Raw genomic sequence first — 22,435 nt, 5'->3', positions numbered from 1 at the left:
ACACTAAGGCAGAATGATGCAGATGACTATCACCCTCCGGCCACTTGTCGCTGCCTGACACACACACCTGGACGCCAGCTGTCCCTCCGCCTCCTGCTTCTGTGCTTGGCCTGCACACCTCTGCAGACAGGACGGCCAGAAGGAGCTTTGGAAAGCATGCATTAAATCGTGCTTTTCCCCCTCCGAGGTCCCCACCCAGCAGCACACCAACGAATGGAATCCAAACCCCCTGCCCGGCCCAAGTGTGATGGTTCTGCCTCCCTGCCTCTCTGACTTTAGCTCAGACCAACCTGGCTGCCTGCTGCCCTCCTCCCATGCCACGCTCCTCACAAAGGGTCTGGGAAACTCTGCCGCCCCTCCTGTTAATGAATGGCTCCTTCACATCTGTGTCGGACAATTTTATAAATTAATGCCCTGCCAGATTTTAGCTTACTCATAGTACTACTGCTATCAGAAATTATTTATATGTTTGTGATCTGAACATCTGGACATCCACCTACCACACACACGTGCACACACACACACACACACACACACACACACACACACACACACACACACGAGGTCTAGAATAAAAGCTCCTGGGGCACAGAGCGCTTAGTACTCACTGAGTAAACACATGTTGACCGGATGGCCGGCAGAGCCGTTGCGGGAGTGTTGTGGGGATACCGTGAGGAGGGGATGGAACCTGTTAGCATTTTATTTCTCCAAGCTGTAGCATGGAAATATGTTTGATACTTTTGAGCTTTTGCTTTCCATGGGGTGGGACTATACCTTATTCCTTCGAGTTCTTTGTGTAAGAGTCACTTCCTCCGTGCGGGCCTCACCTGACACCTGTGGACGTTTGTTTTGCTGTATCTCACATTACTGTCTGGTTTTTATCATATTTAATTATACAGTGATTTGTGGAGTCCTTGGCTTAGCCCTTGTCTCCTGGAGTAGACCATGAGCATCGGGGAGGACATGGTGCCTTTTTCTCATCCCCGTCTCCCCAGGGCTCAGTACCAGCCAGACACACAAAACAATCACTGTTAGATGGGCCAGTATTCACAACCAGAGGCTAAGTGAGAAAGAAAACTGCAGGTGTGTGCTGGGCCATGCATCGTCAAGCAAGATGTGTGTTACGCTTTTCACTGAAAATTTTAGATTTTAAATTTCAGAGGAAAAGACATGAAATTCCAAACTTCAGTGATTGTGAGTGTGAAGAGTTGGGTCATAGCCTTGGTCTTGACGTCAACTTTCCTCATTCCCTGGGTCAGTCACAGCGATGCTGGGTCTTCTCAAGCACTGCTCTCCAGTGAGAAGAGGCGGGCTGACAGCTGTGTGTTCTGCGCAAGGCACTGGGGGAAAGAGAACAAAACGCGATTCCCCGAGCCTACATTCATGGGATTTGTGTGGCTATTCAGTGGCTGTCTCTGCTTCTCAGTTAACACCATAGTCACAGCTCTGTGTGCAGCCATGACGTCCTTGACAGGCCTCCACTGCTTGCTGAGCACTTCCACGGAGATTTCATGGTAACACTGCCAGCTGGACACGTTTGAAATAAAGCAGGTCATTATCTCTGCCACCCCAGCTCAGAAATTCCACAGTCATCTCTGGCTCTCAACTCTCTGAGCCCTGTGCATCCAATCACCAAGCAGTTGATTCTTCATGGTCATCTCTTGCTACCTCGGCCCCTGGCCCAGGCTCCTGTCTGCTTATACCAAGGCCCCTGCAACTGCCTCACATCTGAGGACCAATCTGTGGCCTCCCATCGTGCTCTGTCTGCCCTGGCATGAAAGACCTGAGGTTCCCCAAAAGGATAAAAGTGGGACATTTTTTCCACTGTTTAGCCCTCCATATGCCATGGGCACCTGTCCCACACGGTCAACGCCTGAGCTCTGGGCAGACCTTGGGCTTCCTCCCTCCCTGCTGCAGGCACAGAGGGAGCCTCGGACAAGTGGCTGCTACTGTCTGCCTCCTTTTTCATCTTAAAGGCAGCTCATCAGGATACCGGCACTGGAGATTGAGGAATGAATAAAGAAAAGTAAGAGAATGAAATGCAATTCCCACGTTCTACATACCTGGGGTTCTCCAGCGCTTCCCTTGTCCCCTCATTCAGGGGCATGGCACAGCCCTCAGCGGTCATGGATGCCAGCCAGCGTGACTGCCTGTCCACCTGCTCAGTCTCCTCCAGCCCTCCGCCCCTGCTACCTCGAACCCCTGCCCCTGTCCACCTTCACCTGAGTCTTAAGTGGTCCCCAAGGTAGAGCTCAGGCTCAGCTTCCTCACTGCCAGCGTTCACTGATTCCTTGTCCCCCTCACAGTCACCAACCTCAATGTGTCTTTGATTTGTAACTTTCGCTTGTTCGTTGCCTTTGCAGGCTGCCTCCTCTGTTTCTATTAGATCCTGTATTTCTTGAGGACAAGAGCACTGTCAGAAATAGGGCAAGAGGCCCCGCTGATTGTTCACAAATGCCAGTCTGTGGTGCTGAGTTCAGCACTAATTACACACACCAAACTCGTTTTCAAGAACGTCACAACATAAAAGGGGGATGACGCTGTCACTCTACATCAGTCATTTGTTTTAAAAAACCAGGATGTTGCTTCATTAATTCAGGCTGGAATGGGGGATGCCACACCAGTTCTGGTAACTACTGGTGAGTCCATCAAGAGGGACAGAAGAGAAACACGGTTAACCCAGAGAGCAACACTGCAGCAGGACATGAGGTCCATCCTGCGGGCAGCTCCCGCTGAAAAAAGGTTAAAAAATTACCCACTAACTGCTCATCACATTTCCTGCTTAATAAGTGTTTAATAAATGTTTGTGGAACAAATAATGAATGAATGATAAATGGAAAAGATTTGGAAAGAGAACTAAGTATTTGAAATGATTCTCAATCTTTTATATAAAAATAACTGAGGATTACCCTTTTCTTATCAAAACTTCCTTTTGAATCTTTTTCAGAGGTAGAAAGAAGTCTGAGTTGACCACTGGTATGAGACCTCATAAGGTGGTTCTTTTAATTGCATGTATTATTGCCCAGATTCCAACTATACTATAAAGTATATCAGGTGTATATATAAGCCAAAAAAATTCTGAAATCTATATTCTGAAAATATTAGCCATGTTTTAAGTCCTTAATTATAACATTTAGTTCTAGTGTTGTTTCGCATAATTGTTTATATGCCAGAAGACAGTCAAGTCTTATTTCTTTGAATTTAATTGAAACCCAAAGGACAGTCGCTCATACAGAAGTACAGAACATTAATGAGAAAAGCTTCTGATACTTACGCTCCCTTTAGACTTCCTGGATCCTACAATAGGAGGCAGTGAAGAGGCTTTCTGACTGTGGAAAGAAATTGCAACTTAGACATCTGGATGTCATTTACAAATAATACATAATGCAAGATAATTGTCAGCCAAACCCAGAAGTCAACCATTCACTGACATTTTGTGTTTTACAGAAGATACTATACAGTTTCTCAGTTTCACAACGAATATCATAAAATCTCCAAATTCCATTTCAAAAGATTTTTAGTGTTTTCCCTGTACACTGTATGAAGTGACTCTTAACAATAAATTTTACTTTAAAATAAATTTAAATATTTTAATTGCACTCTTATTCGAATCCCAAAATTTTCCATTTACATTTTAGAAGAATCATTTCTCAAGCTAAGTACTGACTGCCAGGTTGAGTTGAAAAATATAAATTTTCATTGCTTTTCTAAGGCCCACTATGTCTACCTCTCACTGAAGAGAATGGGGAGATAACAGCATTTACACTCAGGGAGGTTTTAAAGTTGTCGTTGTCACCAAAAGTAAAAAATTCTTTTTCAGACTATAAGCTGCTTCACCCAATGTCTACACGCTTAGGAAAAGACCCATCTTGAAACACAGCTAAAAGTCTGCCAAGGTAGGCCACATAAATGAAGATGAATCTTACTAACAGGACAACATGAGTTATTTTACTGTCAAACACATGCTACAGCTCACAGTAGGGTAACCCAGTGTCGTTAGCAGAAATTGCTAAAGGATCTGATTTCATGGATGAGTAAGGATCACTAGCAAGAAGTCTGCCGGTAAATAATTTGAAAGTGCCGGGAAAACACATGCTCTTGCATAGCTCAGGCACCACCCTTGAAATCTCCTTTCTTCTATGACTAGTTTAGAACTAAGTGACACAACTTGTAAAATCACGGAAAATACTTAGGGGAAAGTCTGTTCTCTCTCTGCAGGGGACAACCACGAAAACTTGGTTTTGTACAGCAAAGTGGCCACAAAGTCTCTGTGGAAATCAACACAAGATGAATCCTGGGACACAGTGAGCAGGTTGAGAGGTCCCGGACTGGGGTCAAAGAGGTCCTGTGCAGCCCAGCTGGGAACCCACCAAACTGAGAAATAGGCCTTTGACAACACACGACCTCTCATGGAGCCCAAAACATTTCCGGTGCATCACATGCAATCACAAGTGCCATCCTTAAACTTGCATGTCATATACACTCAGCTGTTGATTTGCACCAGTACAATGATAATGCTTTTATAATTTACAATCATTAAAAGAGGTATAAAATATTATGTTGATTTTTTTTCTTTACTGTCTGTGGATGCTTTTACCCAAACCAACTGAAAAATTATTTGGTCTAGCTAAATTGTTAAGATACTAAAATTTCTGTAAGGTTTATACAGAGAAGCTCTTTTCCCTGTATCTTCTTCACAGGAATAAATCTTAGTATTGACTATAAATTTAGTGCAAGGCAAAAATGATAATAATAATAAAATACTATGAGAGTCTTTTTACAAATTCCAAAAAATTAGATCTTTGTGTAATAGCTCCTATGCAAAAAAAAAAAAAAAAGGTCAACATATCCTGTGTGTTTTTCATCCTACCCAATAAATAAGATTGTCAGTTACATAAAATATAATTTTGATCAGCAAAAGACCCAGTGCTATTTCAAGTGACAGCTAAAGCCTAAAAAGGATGAAGGGAGAGGAAGACTTACCCATAAGGCCTCCTCATGGTGGACTTGTCAAAAAGCAGCTCACTGTAAGGCAATTTCTTAAACCGATCTCTGCCGACAGCCACATAAAATTGTCCGTTCTCCAACTCCGCCCCGTTCTCAACAAGCTTTCCTTCTAAAGTATAAAGTCTGTCAAAATATCAGCACCAACACTTTGAATTTTTCTGAACATTGAAAGAACTGCTTTAAGTTACAAAGTAAATTAAAACATCCTGTTCTTAGAGTCATTTGTTATTCTTTCAGTTATTGAACTATAAATGTCTCAGAGCCACTAGATTCAATGAAAAGTCTGCTTTATAATGTAGATCTCGTTACTATCTAGATGTACTTTGTCCAATAAGTGTGACCACTAACCATATGGATCTCACAATGCTGCCATATTATGATTTTAGAGAAGGACAAAATTAAAAAATAACTTGTAGAACCAGCTACTCAGGAGACGAAGGCAGAAGGATATCAAGTTCAAGGCCAGCTTGAGAAGCTTAGCAAGACCTTTCTCAAAATAAAAAATAAAAAGGGCTGGGGATGTAGTTCAGTGGCCCCTGAGTTCCATTCCCAGGACCACCACCACCACCCCAAAAAAGCCTTCTACAGGACATGGTGCTTTAAATAAAGCTCAGCTAACATGGAAGATTTTTTTTTTCTACTTACATTTTGTGAGCACTGTTTAAATGCATTTTCTTTGTCTATTTGTTAGGCTGACCAGCTGCAGGGCACATTCTGTACAAGAAGAGCCCCCAGCCAAAGTATCACAACCACACACAGAGACACTTGGTCAGAACCAGGGAGGTTTTGAGGCAGGAGGGAGGAGAACCCAGGCCAGCAGCACTGATGCGGAACTGCATAGCATTCGTGCCTGTCTTCCCTGCCAGCTCCTAGCGAGAGAACGCATCCTGCCCGGCCGCATGACCCATCCAGGGGTTCACAAGCACCTTTCTTTACTCTAAAGCTGCTGTGAGCCACAATTAATGTATTACTTATTAAAAGAACAGTGATAATTTTACTAGATGATCTGAAGTGCCCACAGACTTTTTTTTAAGCATGGCGGATAGGGGATTGGCCGTTAGAAAGCTAAGCCAGGTAAACAATGCATATTTTTGAAGGTTATCACAAGTTAATTGCTGGAAGGATTTCAAGATGATCATTAAAGAAATGCCCAGCCTTCTTACATTACATATTAAAGGTTATTAACTTTTGCAAAGACAAAAAGAAAAACCACTGAGTTGTCTGTTTGTTCAGTGATTATTCAAGTGGCTATATCATATGCAGCCCGGAAGGGCACTGAAATGTATTTGTTTCCTTAGTATAGAGGCTCTTTCTTTACAGCATGATACTTTTGCCCCTACAAGTCTAAAATGTCAACACAACCCAAATTGTTGTTTCTTCCGTCTTGCCCTAGACCAGGGTTTTTGAGCAGCAGCAACGGCACAGTTCACATTTTGGACCCAAGGGTCTTGGTTGGCGAGGGAGGAGTTTGTCCTGTCTGTGGCAGGACCCCAAGCAGCACACTCAGCTCTGCTGGCTGGAGGTAGCAACCACTCTCATCCCCAGCTGTGACTAGCAAACTCCGCTCTAGACACTGCCAAATGTCCCTGGGGGAGAAGTGCGCCTGGCTGAGAACCACTGGCCTGGAGCCAGACATTCTTCTTTCACTTTCCTTCACACTGTTTAGATCTGAATCAGTAGTTAACTTTTATAGCTCGAAATTAAAGGGCAACATAGCCATGGACTCAAAATCTCCACCTAAGATTGGACTATTTTTTTCTATGGGTGCCAGATAAAGAATATTAATGATCATCTTGAAATCCTGTTCTTTTAATAAGTAATACATCATGCATGATTTCACTTTCTTGTGTATTGTTCTGGTTGGCCTGCTTTCTTCCTTTGCTACAAAACACAAGAATCATAAACTTGGAGTCAAACCAATTTTTATGGGATGCTACTGGTACATAAATGTGCTGACACATAGAAAGGCTCCTTAATGTTCTGTTAAAGAGAAGCAGGTTTGTCGCAAATAAGCATCAGTGAAATCTTACCCACATCTGGCCTTACATTAAGAATTAAGTTTCTCTAAGTTCTCAAGTGTTCAGGAGACATATGGCTCCATTTCTATGTTATACTTGCATATATTTTATTTCTACATGTGAATGTATTTATATAAATGTGTATATACACATGTATGTACATAGTGCATATATATAATAAATATATATATTTGTATGTCTAAATGTATATATTTGGCCATGAGAAGGTATACTGAGGCATGATATTATTTATATATATCTTTGAGTGCTTTATCATTTATTGGATGAGATTACGTTTATATAGGTGTCAAAAGACAACACTATAATCTCAGAGTCAGATAGATCCAAGATAGTAAACTTAGTAATCACAAAGATTGAAAATCTGACTACATCGAAGTTCAAACTGTTTATATGTAAAAAGGGCTGGGGATATAGCTCAGTGGCATAAGCATCTGCCTGGCAAGCCCAAGCTCGTGAGTTCAATCCCAGGTACTGCAAAAAAAAAATATATATATATAAAGAAATATAAAAAATGCAAACTAGACACATTTAAAACTCACATGAGAAAGGACCAATTTCCCTAATATGTAAAGAATACCACAAACTAATAAGATGTGAAAGTTTGCATAATGGAATGTATACACCTGTGATTTACTTAGGGAGTGGCTTAGTAATTAAGAGCACAGATTCTAGAGCCAGACTGCCTGCTAGGCTTGAATCCCAGCCCTTCTTCTCACTGTCTGCATAAACCTGGGCCAGTAACTTTCCTACTCTGCCAGACATTTCATGTCTATGAAAGTTGAATAATGCTACTTGCTTCACAGGGTCACTGAGTTAGTAAAAATATAAAGCACTTGGAACAATTCCTGGCACACAAGAAGTGTCAGATAGATGTTGTGTATCAAACAAATAAACATCAAACAATAACATTTTTACTCAACCCTGAAAAGACAAAATGCTTTGTTATTTTTATAGCACCCATAAGAGTGAATGGAGAAGAGGCCTTCTCATGAATTTTTGGGGAGAGTACAAATTAATACAAATTCTTTGGCAATATTCATCAAAATTTAAAATGCATCTGCCACATGACACGGTTCAACTCTAAACTCAAGTCACCTACCAAACTTCTCTTATGTTCGAAGATATGTACATGTGATACCAAAGATTGGAATCAATGTAAAATTTCCATCTAGAGGATGTGGTGAAATAAATTAGGACACACCCACAGAATGGAAAACTTTGCCATCATTATGAATAATAAAATAGAGCTACTTGTGATCTATCTCTAAGAACAGTCTCTAAGATTTGTTGTTTCAATAAAAGGTAAGGGAGGTGTGTGTACATCTATTTATGTATTTATTTGTACATATAAATGCATATGTGCTCACATTTATACCCATAAGAAATACAGTACAAATATTCTTGCATATGCATAGAATATTTCTAGACTGTTGCAAAATAGTACAGGGGGGTTGAAGTGAGAGAAACACTTTTAATTTATACTTTTTGTCCCATTTGAATTTTTGCCACATTTAAGGTATTTCAATTAAAAAATTATATTTAAAATCTCAGTGGCTGTGAAACATATATATTAATATATGTAAATATGCATATATCAATCTGTACAGACATCTAACTGGAAGATAAAACATACAATCATTTGAGAACGTATATTATCATGTGTGCATGACAGCAAATATGAGAACTTGAACATAAGAGTAGGTTCCATTGATTAAATGTATTAGAGGCTGGGGTGGAGATAAATATTGAAGAGAACTATAGGAAAATTCCTTCACTGGATTTCAAATATTCATGTGTGCAGTGCATGTTTTTGATATGTATTATTGCATGCTATTTGTATATTGTATTATTACATGTTATTTGTATGTTGTATATTCTCCATCTGAAAGAAAACAACTACGCCAGCCTCCATCAAGGGATAATTTGATAGGCTTCAAAATTTAAAGACCATGATTGCATTCAATGTTTACTTAAATTTTACAGCCCAGGGAAAACTCGATACTCTAAGTCTAGATGATTATCTTCTCTAACCTGCCTATTCCTTAAAGCTATGAGCATCCTCTGGCATTTGATATTTTTTCACTCTAGGTACCTAGTTCAAATCATGAAATAATCATAAATATCTCCTCAAAAAGAGTTAATTAAGAGTCAAGAAACTGGTTTTCTCAAAAAAGTCCTCACCACAAAAAAAATTGCCAATGCCTGCCCATGCGCTCAAAACCAAAGGAGTGAAAAGTGATAATTCTCACTGATGGGATTCGATGGACCAAGGACTGCTGAAGCTCTTCGCGCGGACTCCCTCATTCCTTAAAACAACCCCACAGCACAAGAACTGCTGCTTATCCATTCTGCAGATCAAGCAACAGAGGCAAACAGAGCCCAACTATGGAACTCAAAGTCAAATCTAGGGACGAGCATCTCCAGAGCCTGCCGGAAAAGTATCCAGCAATCCTGAGCCCCTCCACCTGTTGGAGAGGGCCTTACCTACCTGTGGACAGCCCCACTCCTGAGAGTGATTTTTTCCGTGACCATTTGTAGTACGTGATCCCACTGACTCAAGGCCTTCCTGGGGATGAGGAGGCGGGAAGCGGGGCTTATGAGGTCTCCGTTCGCAATCAAGCTGGAGGGGGAGGGGAGAAGCCAAACCATTTGAAACAGATAATGCCTATAAAACCCCAATTCTGACACAAAAGGAAAACGCGAAGCCGATGGAAAGGGCTTCAACTTACAAGATTGTGCAGGGTTCCTGGAGCGGTTTTCTAAAGCGCGCTGACACATTGATCCTGCTGTGTGATACTGGTTTTACCTTTAAAAGCAAAGCAAAGGAACATAAAACTCTAAGCTTATATTAGTCTCCTCTCTCCTCTGCCGCCCTCCTCTTCTTTCTCCTCTCCTCCCCGTCTTCTACTTCGTCCTCTCTCTCTCTGTCTGTCTCTGTCTGTCTCTGTCTCTCACTCTATCTTTTATCTCTCTCTCTCTCAGGTTTCCAGGGACCTGGCAGAGACCTGCCAGGCCTTTGTGGAAACCCAGCTTTTCCCCCATTTATATAAACACTCTGGAGACTCAGCCTCTATCGGCATTAGCTTCCCTTAACAAAGCTCTCGAGGAAACAACAATTTACCTTAAACCCTGGACATACTGCTTATGACCTGTGTCAAAGTCACAAACACAAAGGAACCATGGGCTAGTATGAGAATTTTCAGGCAACTTTTTCAAGAGTGCTTTCTGGAAGAGAACAATAAAACGTGTACCAACTCCCCACAATGAATGTAATCATTATGCACTGCAAACATGTACTACTCATTAAAAAGTTTTAAAAATAAAGCAAACAACCTGAAACAGGTTTCTTTCCCACACCAAAAGAAAAACAGGACAACAAAACCAAAACAAACTATAACACAGGGTTCTGATGTGCCCTCCCTGCAGCCATACATGCAAGGTTTCGCCTTCCATCCTCTCCTGTTTCCATCACCCCTGCCTTCAGGTCCCATGCCCCCCACTCTATTCTTTGAAGAGACTCTGCTTCCTCCCCTGCTCATCAGCTCCGCTGCCCAGGTCTGCAGCTCCCTGGACTCTTGCGTCTGGGTGGAGCGAGTCTCGCCACCCTCCTGCTGCTGTGAGAGCCACACACCCTGTGAGTGACTTCACCATTAGCATAGGCTTGGACCCTGGCACTGTACAGCCAGCTCTCTCCTCCTCCCGACCCAATGATTTCTTTCCATTTCCTATGACAAATGGTCCAAATCCCTCCTCTCGTGCTCAACCCGAAAAGCCCATTCCAAACACCAACACTGTCCATGGGCCATTTTATTTCAAGCCTCAGGAAAACAAGTATGAAGCCCTTCGCAACTCGCTTTCTTCCACAACCCAACTTTTACCTCAGCACCGCTTCCCCTTCTCTGCCTGTGTCAGAAGCAGGATCCCCGACCCCCTGCAGGGCTAAGCCTCCCATCTTGATTTTCTTCCTTGTTGTCTCTCCTTGCTCCATTCATGCCAGGACCCTCAGCTGTCTGGGGTCTTCAGCTTCTCCCTGACCCTTTCAACTATCTCCTCTGTCTCCCTCTTCACTGCTCACATTGTGCCTCCTCCTGCCCCCTCTTCTCTTGGGTCTTCTTCTCTCTGGTTCTACCTGCACCCCTGAAGGCCAGCTGCTAAGTGCACTCTTCAGGAAGTCCCGGGACTGAGCACCGTTCTCATCTGCGACCTGGCTACTGTCACCCATGCCCATCCAACCGCCCTGCCCGCTCCTTTCCCGGCGCAGTTTCTTCACCCACTCCTTCCCTTGGCTCATCTTGCATCTCTGCCTAAACTACTTCCCCATTTCTCAACCGAATTCCATATACTCCCCTCAGCCCAGCTCCGCTATCAGCACTCCCACCGCTCACTCTCCAGCAGGCTGCCCATGGCCCTTTTGGTGTTAGGGGTTTTTTCTTCACGATTGAACAAAGAAGACTTATAAGCAAAGGGCACTGATTACCAAAAACACCCTCATTTATTGCACTTTATTTCATGACAATCACTGTACAGTGACATCTCAGCTGCTGAGCTCAGTTTGTTCCAAAGTCTTGTTCAAACAACAAAAAGCTCAAGAACGAAGCATATCTTTCCCATAAGAAATAAAGGAAAACCAAATAATTGGTTCTGAGGCCCAAAAATTGCACTTATAAATTCATTTTTCTAGGACTTCAACACATTTTACAAAGATGGTATCACTAACTCTTTGGAGCCATGGTTGATATTTTATGCAAATAAAGTGAAAAAGCACAATGACAAATGTTTTAACGCATTAACACAAGCACTCTATGTTGTCCGGGAAAGAGCAGAGCTTATACTGAAATGTTATGCCTTCGAGTCCAGAGATGCGATACATGACCCATTCTTGGCCTGTACAGGTTTTTCAAGTCAGATTTCCAGTCTGGCTATCCAGCAAAGTTATGAACACCAAATTTTTTTTTTTTTAACTTTGCTGTTCAAGTAGTGGAAAGTTCGAGCTTGGAGCCATTTGATATCAACCAAGGTATCACTATATTCCAGTAGTTTACATGGCATATCTGTCAAATCATCAAAACAATGCATTAGAAGGACTACTATAGCCCTAGCTTATATCAAGAAACTAGAGCTTAATTAATTTGCCAAAATCACACATAAGAGGCAGAAGTTTTAGTGAACTCACATCTATGAACCTCTATTTGCTAAACACTTTGCTCTTTATTTTAGGGATGAACAAGCACCCTTAAACCGTTTTTTATGAGACTCCTTCCTCTATAAAATATAAGTCCTTTCTTTGAAAGGAGTAAGAAAAAAATAATTGTTCTATGACTCTCCCATGCCTAAAACAGGGCTGGGCAATGCCTGCTAACTGCACTAAAAATTTATTAAAATTTAATTAAAAGATATTCTGATTTAGAGTAAAATTTTAAAAATTTAACCATAATAACTTTTCCCACTTTAGGCCCCACAGATTCTTGGCCTTAAACTAACATTTGAAGTGATGTTGATTTATTTGTAATAAATATGTAACAGGTAATACATGAACCTGAACATGATTCAAACAGCTAAGAGACATTCAATAAAAAGGAAGTGTCCTTTTCTCTCCTGTTTGCTAACCACCAAGATGCAACAAGAGTTAGCAGTATTCATTCAGAGACAGCCTGTGAATCCACTGTACATATTAATGATATAAATATTATATACCTATCATTTTTAAACATGAGGTAGTCTGCCATGCCCATTCTTCTGCATCTTGCTGTTTTTCTGGTGTAAAACTTTTGTTGGCTTTTGTTCTCAAATCATTTTAATTAGTGTGTATTATTTATACAGAACAGCTGATTCCATCTTAGCATATCCATGCATGTATGTATGTACTTTGACAATTTTTACCTCCCATTGTTCCTCTTGTCTTTCCTTTTTCCACTTCCTCTTCCTACATAGTCTCCCATCTACTTTTCTACTTTTATGTCACCTCTGTTTCTGTCTCTGTCTCCTCTCTCCCTCTCTCTTTTCTCTCTTTCTCTCTCCCACCCCCCATTCCACTTACGAGAGACAACTTACTATACTCGACTGAGTGGATAATTTTGCTTAACATAACTCTTTCCAGGTCCATCCATTTCCCTACAAGTTATGAGATTTTGTTTCCTTTACTGATAAATAACAATCCATTGCGTATACACAGACTACATGTTCTTTGTCCATGTATCTGTTGATAGACACCTAGACTATTTTCCACAGTTTAGTTATTGTGAAGTGTGCAGCAATAAACACAGGTATGCAAGTGTCCCTACAGTATCAGTATACTGACTTTAATTCCTTTAGGTATACACCAAGGGATGGTATCACCAGATCAAATGGTAGCTCTGTTTTCAAGGAATATCCATACTGATTTACATAGTGATTTACATTCCCACCAGCTGCACAAAAGGTTTCTTTATCTTCTTCGCATTGTTTTGTTTGTTTGTATTCTTAATGATAGCCATTCTGGCTGGAGAGAGAAGGAATCTCACTATAGTTTTGATTTGCATTTCCCTAATGGCTAGAACTGTTCAACATTTTTCATATACTTTCTGACCATTTATACTTCTTTTGTGACATGTTTTCAGTTCACTTACTCAATTATTGATTAGGGGGTTTTGGTATTCATTTGGGGAGGTTTTACATATTTTGGATATTAATCCTCTGTCAGAAGAGTAGCTGGTAAAAATTTGTTCTTAGTCTGTGTAGGTTGCCTCTCCACTCTGTCATTGTCTTTACTGTGTAGGAGTCTTTTAATCTGATGCTTTGTCATTGGTCAACTCTTGCTGTTATTTCCGTGCTATTCCTGACTTTGCCTGTGCCTGTGACTTCAACTGTCTTCATTATCTTTTCTTCTAGCAGTTCTAAGTTTCCCGTATTATTCCCTGGTCTTTGGCCCATTTTGAATTGATTTTATACAGAGTGTGTAGTGGTTTAAAGACTAACAATGTCCCCAAAGGCCACATAGCCTCACAGGTGGGGCTAGAGGACGGTGATTAGACCATGGGGGCAGCGTCCAGATCAGAGGATCGTGTACCTGGGAGTTCGCAGCCCACTGTGTTGCTGGAAGAGGGGCCCTGGCCGGAAGAAGGTCACTGAGGCAAGACATACCTCCCTCTCTGGCTCCTTCCTTCATTCTCTGCTTCCTGACCACCATGGTGTGAGCAGCTTTTCTCTGCCTTGCCCTCTACCATCTTGTTTCTGCCTTGGAGTCAGCCAACCATGGACTGTAAGCAGGAGCCAAAATACACCTCTCCTCCCTTAAAATGCTGGTGTCAGGTATTGCGTCTCCACAGGAAAGTGACTGAGACAGGGGCTCTAACTTCAGTCTTCTACAGATGTATACCCACTTCCCAGCACCATTTATTACAGAGACTGTGGGGGTTTTCTTAACTTATATCTTTGGCCCTTTTGTCCAAAATTATCTGGCTATAATTCTGTGGGTTTGGTCAATTTTATGGTAGACACAGCTATTTTTATTCCACTGCCATGCTTTGTTTGTTAGTATGGATTCATGGTGTATTTTGAAATTGGTCAATGTGAGACCTCCAGGGTTACTTTTTTTTTTTTTTTTTTTTTCTTCCAGTACCAGGAATCAAACTCATGTCCTTGCGCTTGCAAGGCAGGTGCTTTGCCACTGAACTAAATCCCCAGCCCCTCCAGGGTTGCTCTTTTTGCTCAGGATTTCTTTGTCTCATTCTGTGTTTGCACACAAATTTTAGGATTGTTTTTGCTAGCTCTACGAAAAATGTTTTTGGGATTTTGATGGGGATTACATTGAATCTGTAGATCACTTTCAGTAACATGGGTATTTTAAAATGTTAATTCTATGGATTCATTAACAAGGGAGGTCTCTCATATCTTCTTCAGTTTCTTTCTTTAATGTTCTGTAATTTTCACTATAGAAGTCTTTGACCTCTCTGGTTAAATTAATTCCTAGGACTTTTTTAAGCTATTGTGAGTGAAATTATTTTCCTGACTTCTTGATCAGTAAGTTCAATTGAAAAATCTATTGACTTTTGTATGATTTTGAATCCTGGTACTTTACCAAATTTGTTTATCAAATCTAAAAAAACTCCTTCCTTTCCTATTTATATTCCTTTCCTATTTAGTAATTTATCATGGATATTATCTTATTCTGGTATTCAAAGTACAAGTTGCCTCATTCTTTACACCAGCTGCCTATATTCTATTCCAAGAATGTACCACAACCCATTTAACCTCTACCTAAGTCGTCCTTTCAATTGTTTCTAAACTTCTGCTATTGCAAATAATGTGTGAAGGATTTCCTCACAAATACTTCTTTGGTAAATAGGTAAGTCTACCTATAAAATAACTTACTAAATTGGAAACTTGATAAAATAAAGAGTAAATAATGTTTTAGCTTGAAATTTATGCAAGATTATTGCAATAAATAATAATTTTTATTGCAAATTTATCTTAAATTTATCTGACGGGCTTCTTGATTTGCTTAGTTTCTTAGTTTCTTATTTCTGTAGAATAAGAAAACGGAATTGACATACAAGGAATGCGATTGTGAGGCCAGAGTCAAGGTTTATATTACCCGTGGATGACAGCAAATCCCTCTAATAGCATACTGACTTATTCTTAAGGCTTAGCATAATTCATCTGTGAGTCTGCCCACAGGCAAGACCGGCCTTCCTGATTCAATGCCTCTAACAGTGCCTTCCTCTCAAAATCTCCCTACCTCTTAAACACAGCTATACTGCCTCCCCGAACTCTTCAGAGCTGCTGCCCACATGACCCTAGTCCTCCATTGCCCCTTATTTTATTTTTTCCTTAGCACTTATTGTCACTGACATATTATATATCTTATTTATTTGATTTTCAGTTGCTTATCCCTACTGTTAGTTTTCAGTTACGGTCAGTATTACCTAGCAAGGTACTATTCACATATTTCACACTCAGTCCTTACCTTTCACAAGTGTGCCTTACCTGTGTAAAACTACATTGAATTATTGAATGAAAGGTAAAAGTAAGTTATATGAACAAATGATAATGTTAAATATCTTGTCTAAAATATGCTTTACAGCATAGATATCTATAAACATAATATATAGAAATTAATGAATGTGCACTACTGTCAAAATAATTATGCAACTTTATTCTAAGTACATAAGTTGTTGCTTAAGATAAACCATCTATTTTGATTAATCATTATTTTTTCCATTCAGCATGGAAAAAAAGATTACCCAAATTCTCAGGATTAATTGCTTGACATGAAAGTTAATCTTAAATATATATTATTTTAGCCATAACTAAAATAACTAAATTATTATTTTCAGATAAGGACTCTTTAAAAATCTGAATGACATATCTAAGTTGTAAAAAAAAAAAACTCAAGATCACCACATAAAGCAATTAGTACTTTTGAAAGAAAAATGGTTCTCATTTAGATTGCATTTTTCTAATTGGAATTTTAAACGATAACTTGTTGCATTTTAATTTTAAAATATTAAATCAAATCTACTGCCTATCAGGGGAGCTTCTCCAGAAGCCTGATCAGGGATAAGGTGCTGGCTGTTTTGTGCCAGTCTAGAAATATAATGGCCTTAGATCATAGAAACCATTATAAGAAATGAAATTTTAAAATGTTTATCACTTTTCTCGGGGGCCCATATGCTAAATGCTATTTCAAATATGAGAATACTGTTAAATGTCAACACACCTAGCTACCAAGAAATGAATGCCTAGATGTGGATTTGAAGTATTTCCACTTAGCCTGGTGGAGCCAGGGACAAGGATCTGGTGAGCAGGCTGAACAGGGTTACTTTTGTAATTTGCAGCTATGAAGCCAAATCAAATAAAAAGGAATAATCCACTGATCTGTGGCAGTTAACAAGTCAGTCTCATGGAAGAACGGAAGAGCAGTCATTGGAGGCTGGGAAGGGGAAGAGGATGAGGCACCAAAAGGCAGCTGCAAAGGAGCTAGTTCTGCTTTTACTGTGCTACAGGAGGGTAACTATGGTCACAACCACCCATGATGTGTTTCACAAGGACTAGAAGAGTAGGAAATTCCCAGCACACTTTGGATTTAAGACCAAAGTAACTACTTAAATCCCAAAGATGGTTAATGTTTGAGAGATAGAAATGCCTCTAACCTGACTTGATCAGCACACAAGGTATACATGTACAGAATTACCATAATGTGCCCCACAGTTGTACAAATATGATGTCTCAATGAAGAAAATAAAAAGGCACCAGTGTAAAACTCCAACTTTCATTTTGGAGCCAGCATAGTTGCTGTTCCTAGCTGGTGTTGTCAGATGGTGAGGGTCGCTGCCAAGGAAAAGCAAGATGTGCTGAGGTGACCTTGGCCTCGCTCTGTGCTGGGCTCCACACTTCCTGGGAAACTCCGTACAGTGAGATACTGAGAAGGAGGCTAGCCCAGTGCAGCAGGGAGAGGCACTGTTCTAAAGAAAGGCTGAGGAGGCTGACAGAACCCTCATTTTTATCCCAAGTGAAGGATGAATGGATGGATGGATGGATGGATGGATGGATGGATGGACTGACTTAAATTTTTTTGGAAGTATTTCCAAAGTCAAAAATAGTGCAATTGGGCAGGGGATGTAGCTCAGCAGCACAGTGCCTACCTGGAAATTGCAAGGGTCTGAGTTTGATTCTTGGTGCTAAAAAAAAAAATAGTGAAAATAATTCAGCCATGTTTACCCTACTGGAACAAAGGATGCCAGGGCTCCTGTGAAGTCTTCAGGTAGAAATCACATGCTCTTTCCACTATGTCACTTTGTCCCAGGTTTCTCATTTACATTGTGCTTATGGCACAGAAAGTCACATCTAAAAAATAGTTTACAAGAACTTAATAAGTCTAAGTAAGTAATTGAAGTCAACTTTATAGTTCCGCAGGTCACTCAGTAGGACTACATCAACATTCAAGTTAAAACCTGCATGAATTTGTTTATTTAAAAAAGATGAATGAAACTAAAATCATTTGTTTAAATATATACATAAATACATATATACAGAGAGAATAAAAGGATCTAAATTGATAGACTGAGTAACAGGTTTAAAGGCTGACATTTTGATTTCCAAAATAGATTGGAAAAACTTTTACAACTCAATATCTCACACCTAATTTCATGATCTGTAAAAGTAGAAATCACCCTGCTGCACTAGCCCAAAGGGATGTTCAATGAACTAATTCATGAAGTAGCAATATCACTCCCTGGGGCTGCTCACCTACATGCGTTGGAGAATCCACCAGCCTCAAATATCAGTACTCTCCACCTCTTAAGACCCTGGGCCAAGGAAACCAAACCCAGTCTAGGGAACAGGGATGTGATATTGTTCACACTCCATCCAACACATCTAATGACCCCTGAGCTCTCATATAAACTGATTGTTCCATTTAAAAGACCAGTTTTCATTAAGTTTCAAAATAATACCAGATTTGTAAGGCCATCCATATGATAGACTTAGTTGGGCATTTAGAGAAATAAATGTACTGAAGTTAATTATTTGCAAAATATAGACCAACTTACACAAAAGTTTTGACTCTATTTTTCTTATTGTATGTATTTAAGAAAAAAGGATAATTGTGCAAACTTTCTAACAACTTGACAAATATAGCACACATCATCAAAGAAGAGAACAAAGTCTTTCACAAAACATGGAATCAATTTTCACAATTTTTGGTGAATGAGAAGAATCAAAAATTTTAAACACACCAGAATAGAAAACAGTGTGTCTAGGAGTCCATATACCAGATACATCCAAAGCACAGATTGTTCCAAAGAGTTTTAATAACAATGTCATAGCTTGTATCTAGGTGCTCCCCCAAAGCCTCATGCACTCATAGCTGGGGCTTCTGAGAGTGGCTGGATATAGGGTGTATAAATATGGACTAAGCATGTGTGATTACCCCTCTGATTAGTTTAGCACAGTTCTGGGTTTGGGTGATGGAAAGGGCCACTCTAGGTGCGGGTGGCAACAACCAGTATCAACTCCTGAGCCTTGCCAGAGAGAGAGCAAACCCTGATCTCACCACTGAAATGTCTGAAAGCATTAGTATACTGAAACAAAGACATTCTGAGGCAGACAAAAAATCAAGAGAATTGTTAGTCTACCCACACTACAAAAATTTGTAACGGAAGTTCTTCAGATCACAGGTAAATAAGACAAGACAGCAGCCTAGATCTGCATCATCTGAAAGAGAGATGCTGTTGGAAAAGTATAATTTTAAAGGCATTGTTTTGAATTTTAAAGATTATTTTAAAGTAAAATAAGAATGATTCAAGAGAAGCAAAATATTTAATATGAACACAAAGGAATGGTGAAGATAGTGTTTCACTTATAATGTTGTAAAGTGATTCACGAACTGGGAGAATGTTATTATTTGAATGAAAACTAAAATAAGTTAAAGATGTGTATTGTAAGCACCAAAGTAACTACTTAAATCCCAAAGAGACATAACTGAAAGGATAATGGAGAGATAAAATAAAATAATATTTGAAATGTTTAATGAACCTAAAGAAGTAAGGAAAAAAGTAACAAAAAATAAGTATTAGATGGAACAAATGGAAACAAATAATTTAAGAGACTCAAATCCAAATATGCTTGTAATTCACCAAATGTAAACGAACTGAAAATTCCAATTAAAGACATAAATGATCAGGTAAGATAAAGAAACAAGATCCAACTATATGCTGTTTACAGGAGATACTTTAAATACAAGGTCATCAATAAACTGAAAGTACGGAAAAAGATATAATAGGCAAACAGTCACCAGGTAAATACAGATGTTTGGATCAATACAAATTATAAGACATAAATAATTCCTATTTTTGGGCTAATTTAGTATATAGTAGATGTATATTAAAAGGTTTTTTCAGCTTGGATATTTCAGATTACATCCCACAAAAATTCTGACATATTAAATTTTTCTAGTATTGTGCTCCTTTTGACCTGAAAAATTAACTTCCAGAAAATAAAATACTATTAATCTGGAACAGTAGTTTGCAGGTATTTTTGATATGTGATCTTCAAACTCAGTAAAGAAAAAAAGCTAAAGGGAAATGTACAGCTAAAACTCTACCCTGGCTCTGTGTCTGTGCTTGTCCCTTTGCTAGCAACTACTCCCCCTCCACCCACACTTCAATGTTGGCATTTTCCCCAGGATTCCACCCTGCTCTCCTCTCTTTAACCTGAACACTTGCCTGGTCACAGTTACCAAACCTGCTGGGCATTGTGGCGCATGCCTATAATGCCAGCGCTCTAGGAGGTTGCCACAGGAGGATCAAAATTCAGACCTAGCATGTGCAATTTAGTGATTTAGCAAGACATTGTCTCAAGATTTAAACAAATAATAACCATGGGCTGGGGATGTGGCTCTGTGCAAAAACCCTGGGTTTAGTCCCCAGTACCTCAAAAAAAATTATCAAACCCAGTGTTATTTATTACCAACATCATTCTGCCAGTGACAATCAAATCTCTTTCTCTGTCTAGATCTTTCTTCTGACACACAACAAGAGTCTGTTTTATTAAAATAAAGATCTGTAAAAATCTATACCCAAACATTCATTAATCCAGAAGTCACTATAATACAAGAAACTCTTGTTTGCATTATTCAGCATTAGATGACTTGTACTTTTTCTTAAAGTGGTCACCCCACATGTAGGCAGTGAATAAGAGCCAGGCTCCCCCCTCCTCTGCACACTCCAAGGCCCAGGCTCACATCCTCACACATCCTCCCCTGAGCTCACCCAGCACAGTCCAATCAGTACTCTGGTCTCTAATGTCCCTCCTCTCTGGTCACCTATCTCTGAGTTAGTCTTCCAGAAGCCCAGACCCAAACACACAGGTGACTTTGCATTCAGATACCTTCAACAGCTTCTACTGCATCCAAGTGACATTCACGGCCTTGGATGTGGGCCATCACATCTGAACGAACCCATAGCTGTAATCCCAGCACTTGGGAGGCTGAGGCTGAGATTGTGAGATCAGGACCAGCCTGGACTACGTAGTGAGTTCAGGGCCAGCCTGAACTGCATAATAAGACCCTGCCTCCAGAAAACCAAAAACAAACAGACAAACATCTGAATCAACGCCACCTACCATGATCTATCCCATTTCCCACTATTCTCCTCCTTACTTTCACTCAGCTGGATGCAGTTTCTCCCCTCAAAAACTCCATATCATCCCCTCTGCATCTCTCATGCAATGTTTTTCATAATTATAACATTCCCTTTATGTCATCAATACTGACATGGGCTACATCTCTTTTATTTTCTTAGTAAACAGCCCGGTCCATAACTCAAAGACCTTTTCATGGTCTTTTAGATATGCAAGCCACATTCACTCAGCAAACACTTCAATTAAACCATAATTAAGATGAATTTTTGAGTATGTGTCATTCTCAGACCTGAGTCAAATACTTTTCCTATGTTACTTCCACTTTCCACAATATCTTTAGAAGGTAGTGACTTTCAAATAAGTTTACAACTAAAATTATAAAATTTCTAAAACACCATTTATACTCACATTTGTTCCTCAAAATAACCTTAGGAGGTAGCATTATTCCAATTGTGTAAATGGGAAAAGATGAGTGTCCCTGTCCCTCAAGATCACAGAGTAGGGGGGCTGGGGATTTAGCTCAGTGGCAAAGCGCCTGCCTGGCAAGCGCAAGGTCATGAGTTCGGTTCCCGGTACCGGAGAAAAACCAAAAAAAAAAGATCACAGAGTAGGCAAAGACGTGGTCACACAGACGCACTCCTGGTGCTGGTCCGGGGCTCCTCCAGCTGTGCCAGGCAGCCTGGTAGTGCTGCTCAAGGCAGAAACAATAGACGTGTGTTTGTGCTCATTTAAATAAGATTTCTCTTGAATTCTGTGTACCTGGATGCATGCAAATCTTTATATATACTGGTATATCTAAACCAGTCTTATGCAATGGTCCTAATATCTTCCAAGTCCACTAAAGTTTCTTTCCCTTCAGCTACATCCCATCTGTTCTTTATGTGATATTATCAAGAAAATGTGTGTATAAATACAATGGGATAAAAATTAAAATTTTTAGCTGGGCATGGTGGTGAATGCCTATAGTCAATCCCAGCACTCTGAGAAGCTGAGGTAGGAGGATTATAAATTCAAGCCTAACCCAGGTAACTTTGACAGTGATACCCTGTTTCAAAATAAGAAATAGAAAATGGGCTGGGAGTGCAGCTCAGTGCAAAGTTCCTGGGTTCAATCCAAAGTATCACAAAAAAAAAAAAGAAGAAAAAGAAAGAGGAAGGAAGGAAAGAGGGAAGGAAGGAAGGAAAGAAGGAAGGAAAGAAGGAAGGAAGGAAGGAAGGAAGGAAGGAAGGAAGGAAGGAAGGAAGGAAGGAAGGAAGGAAGCAAAGAAGGAA

The 22,435-nt window shown here is 40.1% G+C and overlaps 1 protein-coding gene across 3 annotated transcripts in view; it reads right to left on the bottom strand.

The window, feature by feature from the left end:
- The window catches only part of Dcdc2 (doublecortin domain containing 2), a 175,810-nt gene that overhangs the window by 110,528 nt on the left and 42,847 nt on the right, over positions 1 to 22,435 (bottom strand). For all 3 annotated transcript variants that reach the window (XM_005403372.2, XM_005403375.2, XM_005403373.2), the window contains exons 4-7: positions 9,776 to 9,852; positions 9,535 to 9,666; positions 4,984 to 5,130; positions 3,275 to 3,329 (exon numbers count right to left, since the gene is read on the bottom strand). In XM_005403372.2, the coding sequence (XP_005403429.1) occupies positions 3,275 to 3,329; positions 4,984 to 5,130; positions 9,535 to 9,666; positions 9,776 to 9,852 (411 nt within the window). The remainder of the gene's footprint in view (positions 1 to 3,274; positions 3,330 to 4,983; positions 5,131 to 9,534; positions 9,667 to 9,775; positions 9,853 to 22,435) is intronic.

This window comes from Chinchilla lanigera, unplaced genomic scaffold, assembly GCF_000276665.1.
Source record: "Chinchilla lanigera isolate Chin_1 unplaced genomic scaffold, ChiLan1.0 scaffold00082, whole genome shotgun sequence".
Lineage (NCBI taxonomy): Eukaryota > Metazoa > Chordata > Mammalia > Rodentia > Chinchillidae > Chinchilla > Chinchilla lanigera.
Note: the sequence above shows the minus strand (reverse complement) of the source record. Positions and strands in the feature narration are given on the sequence as shown.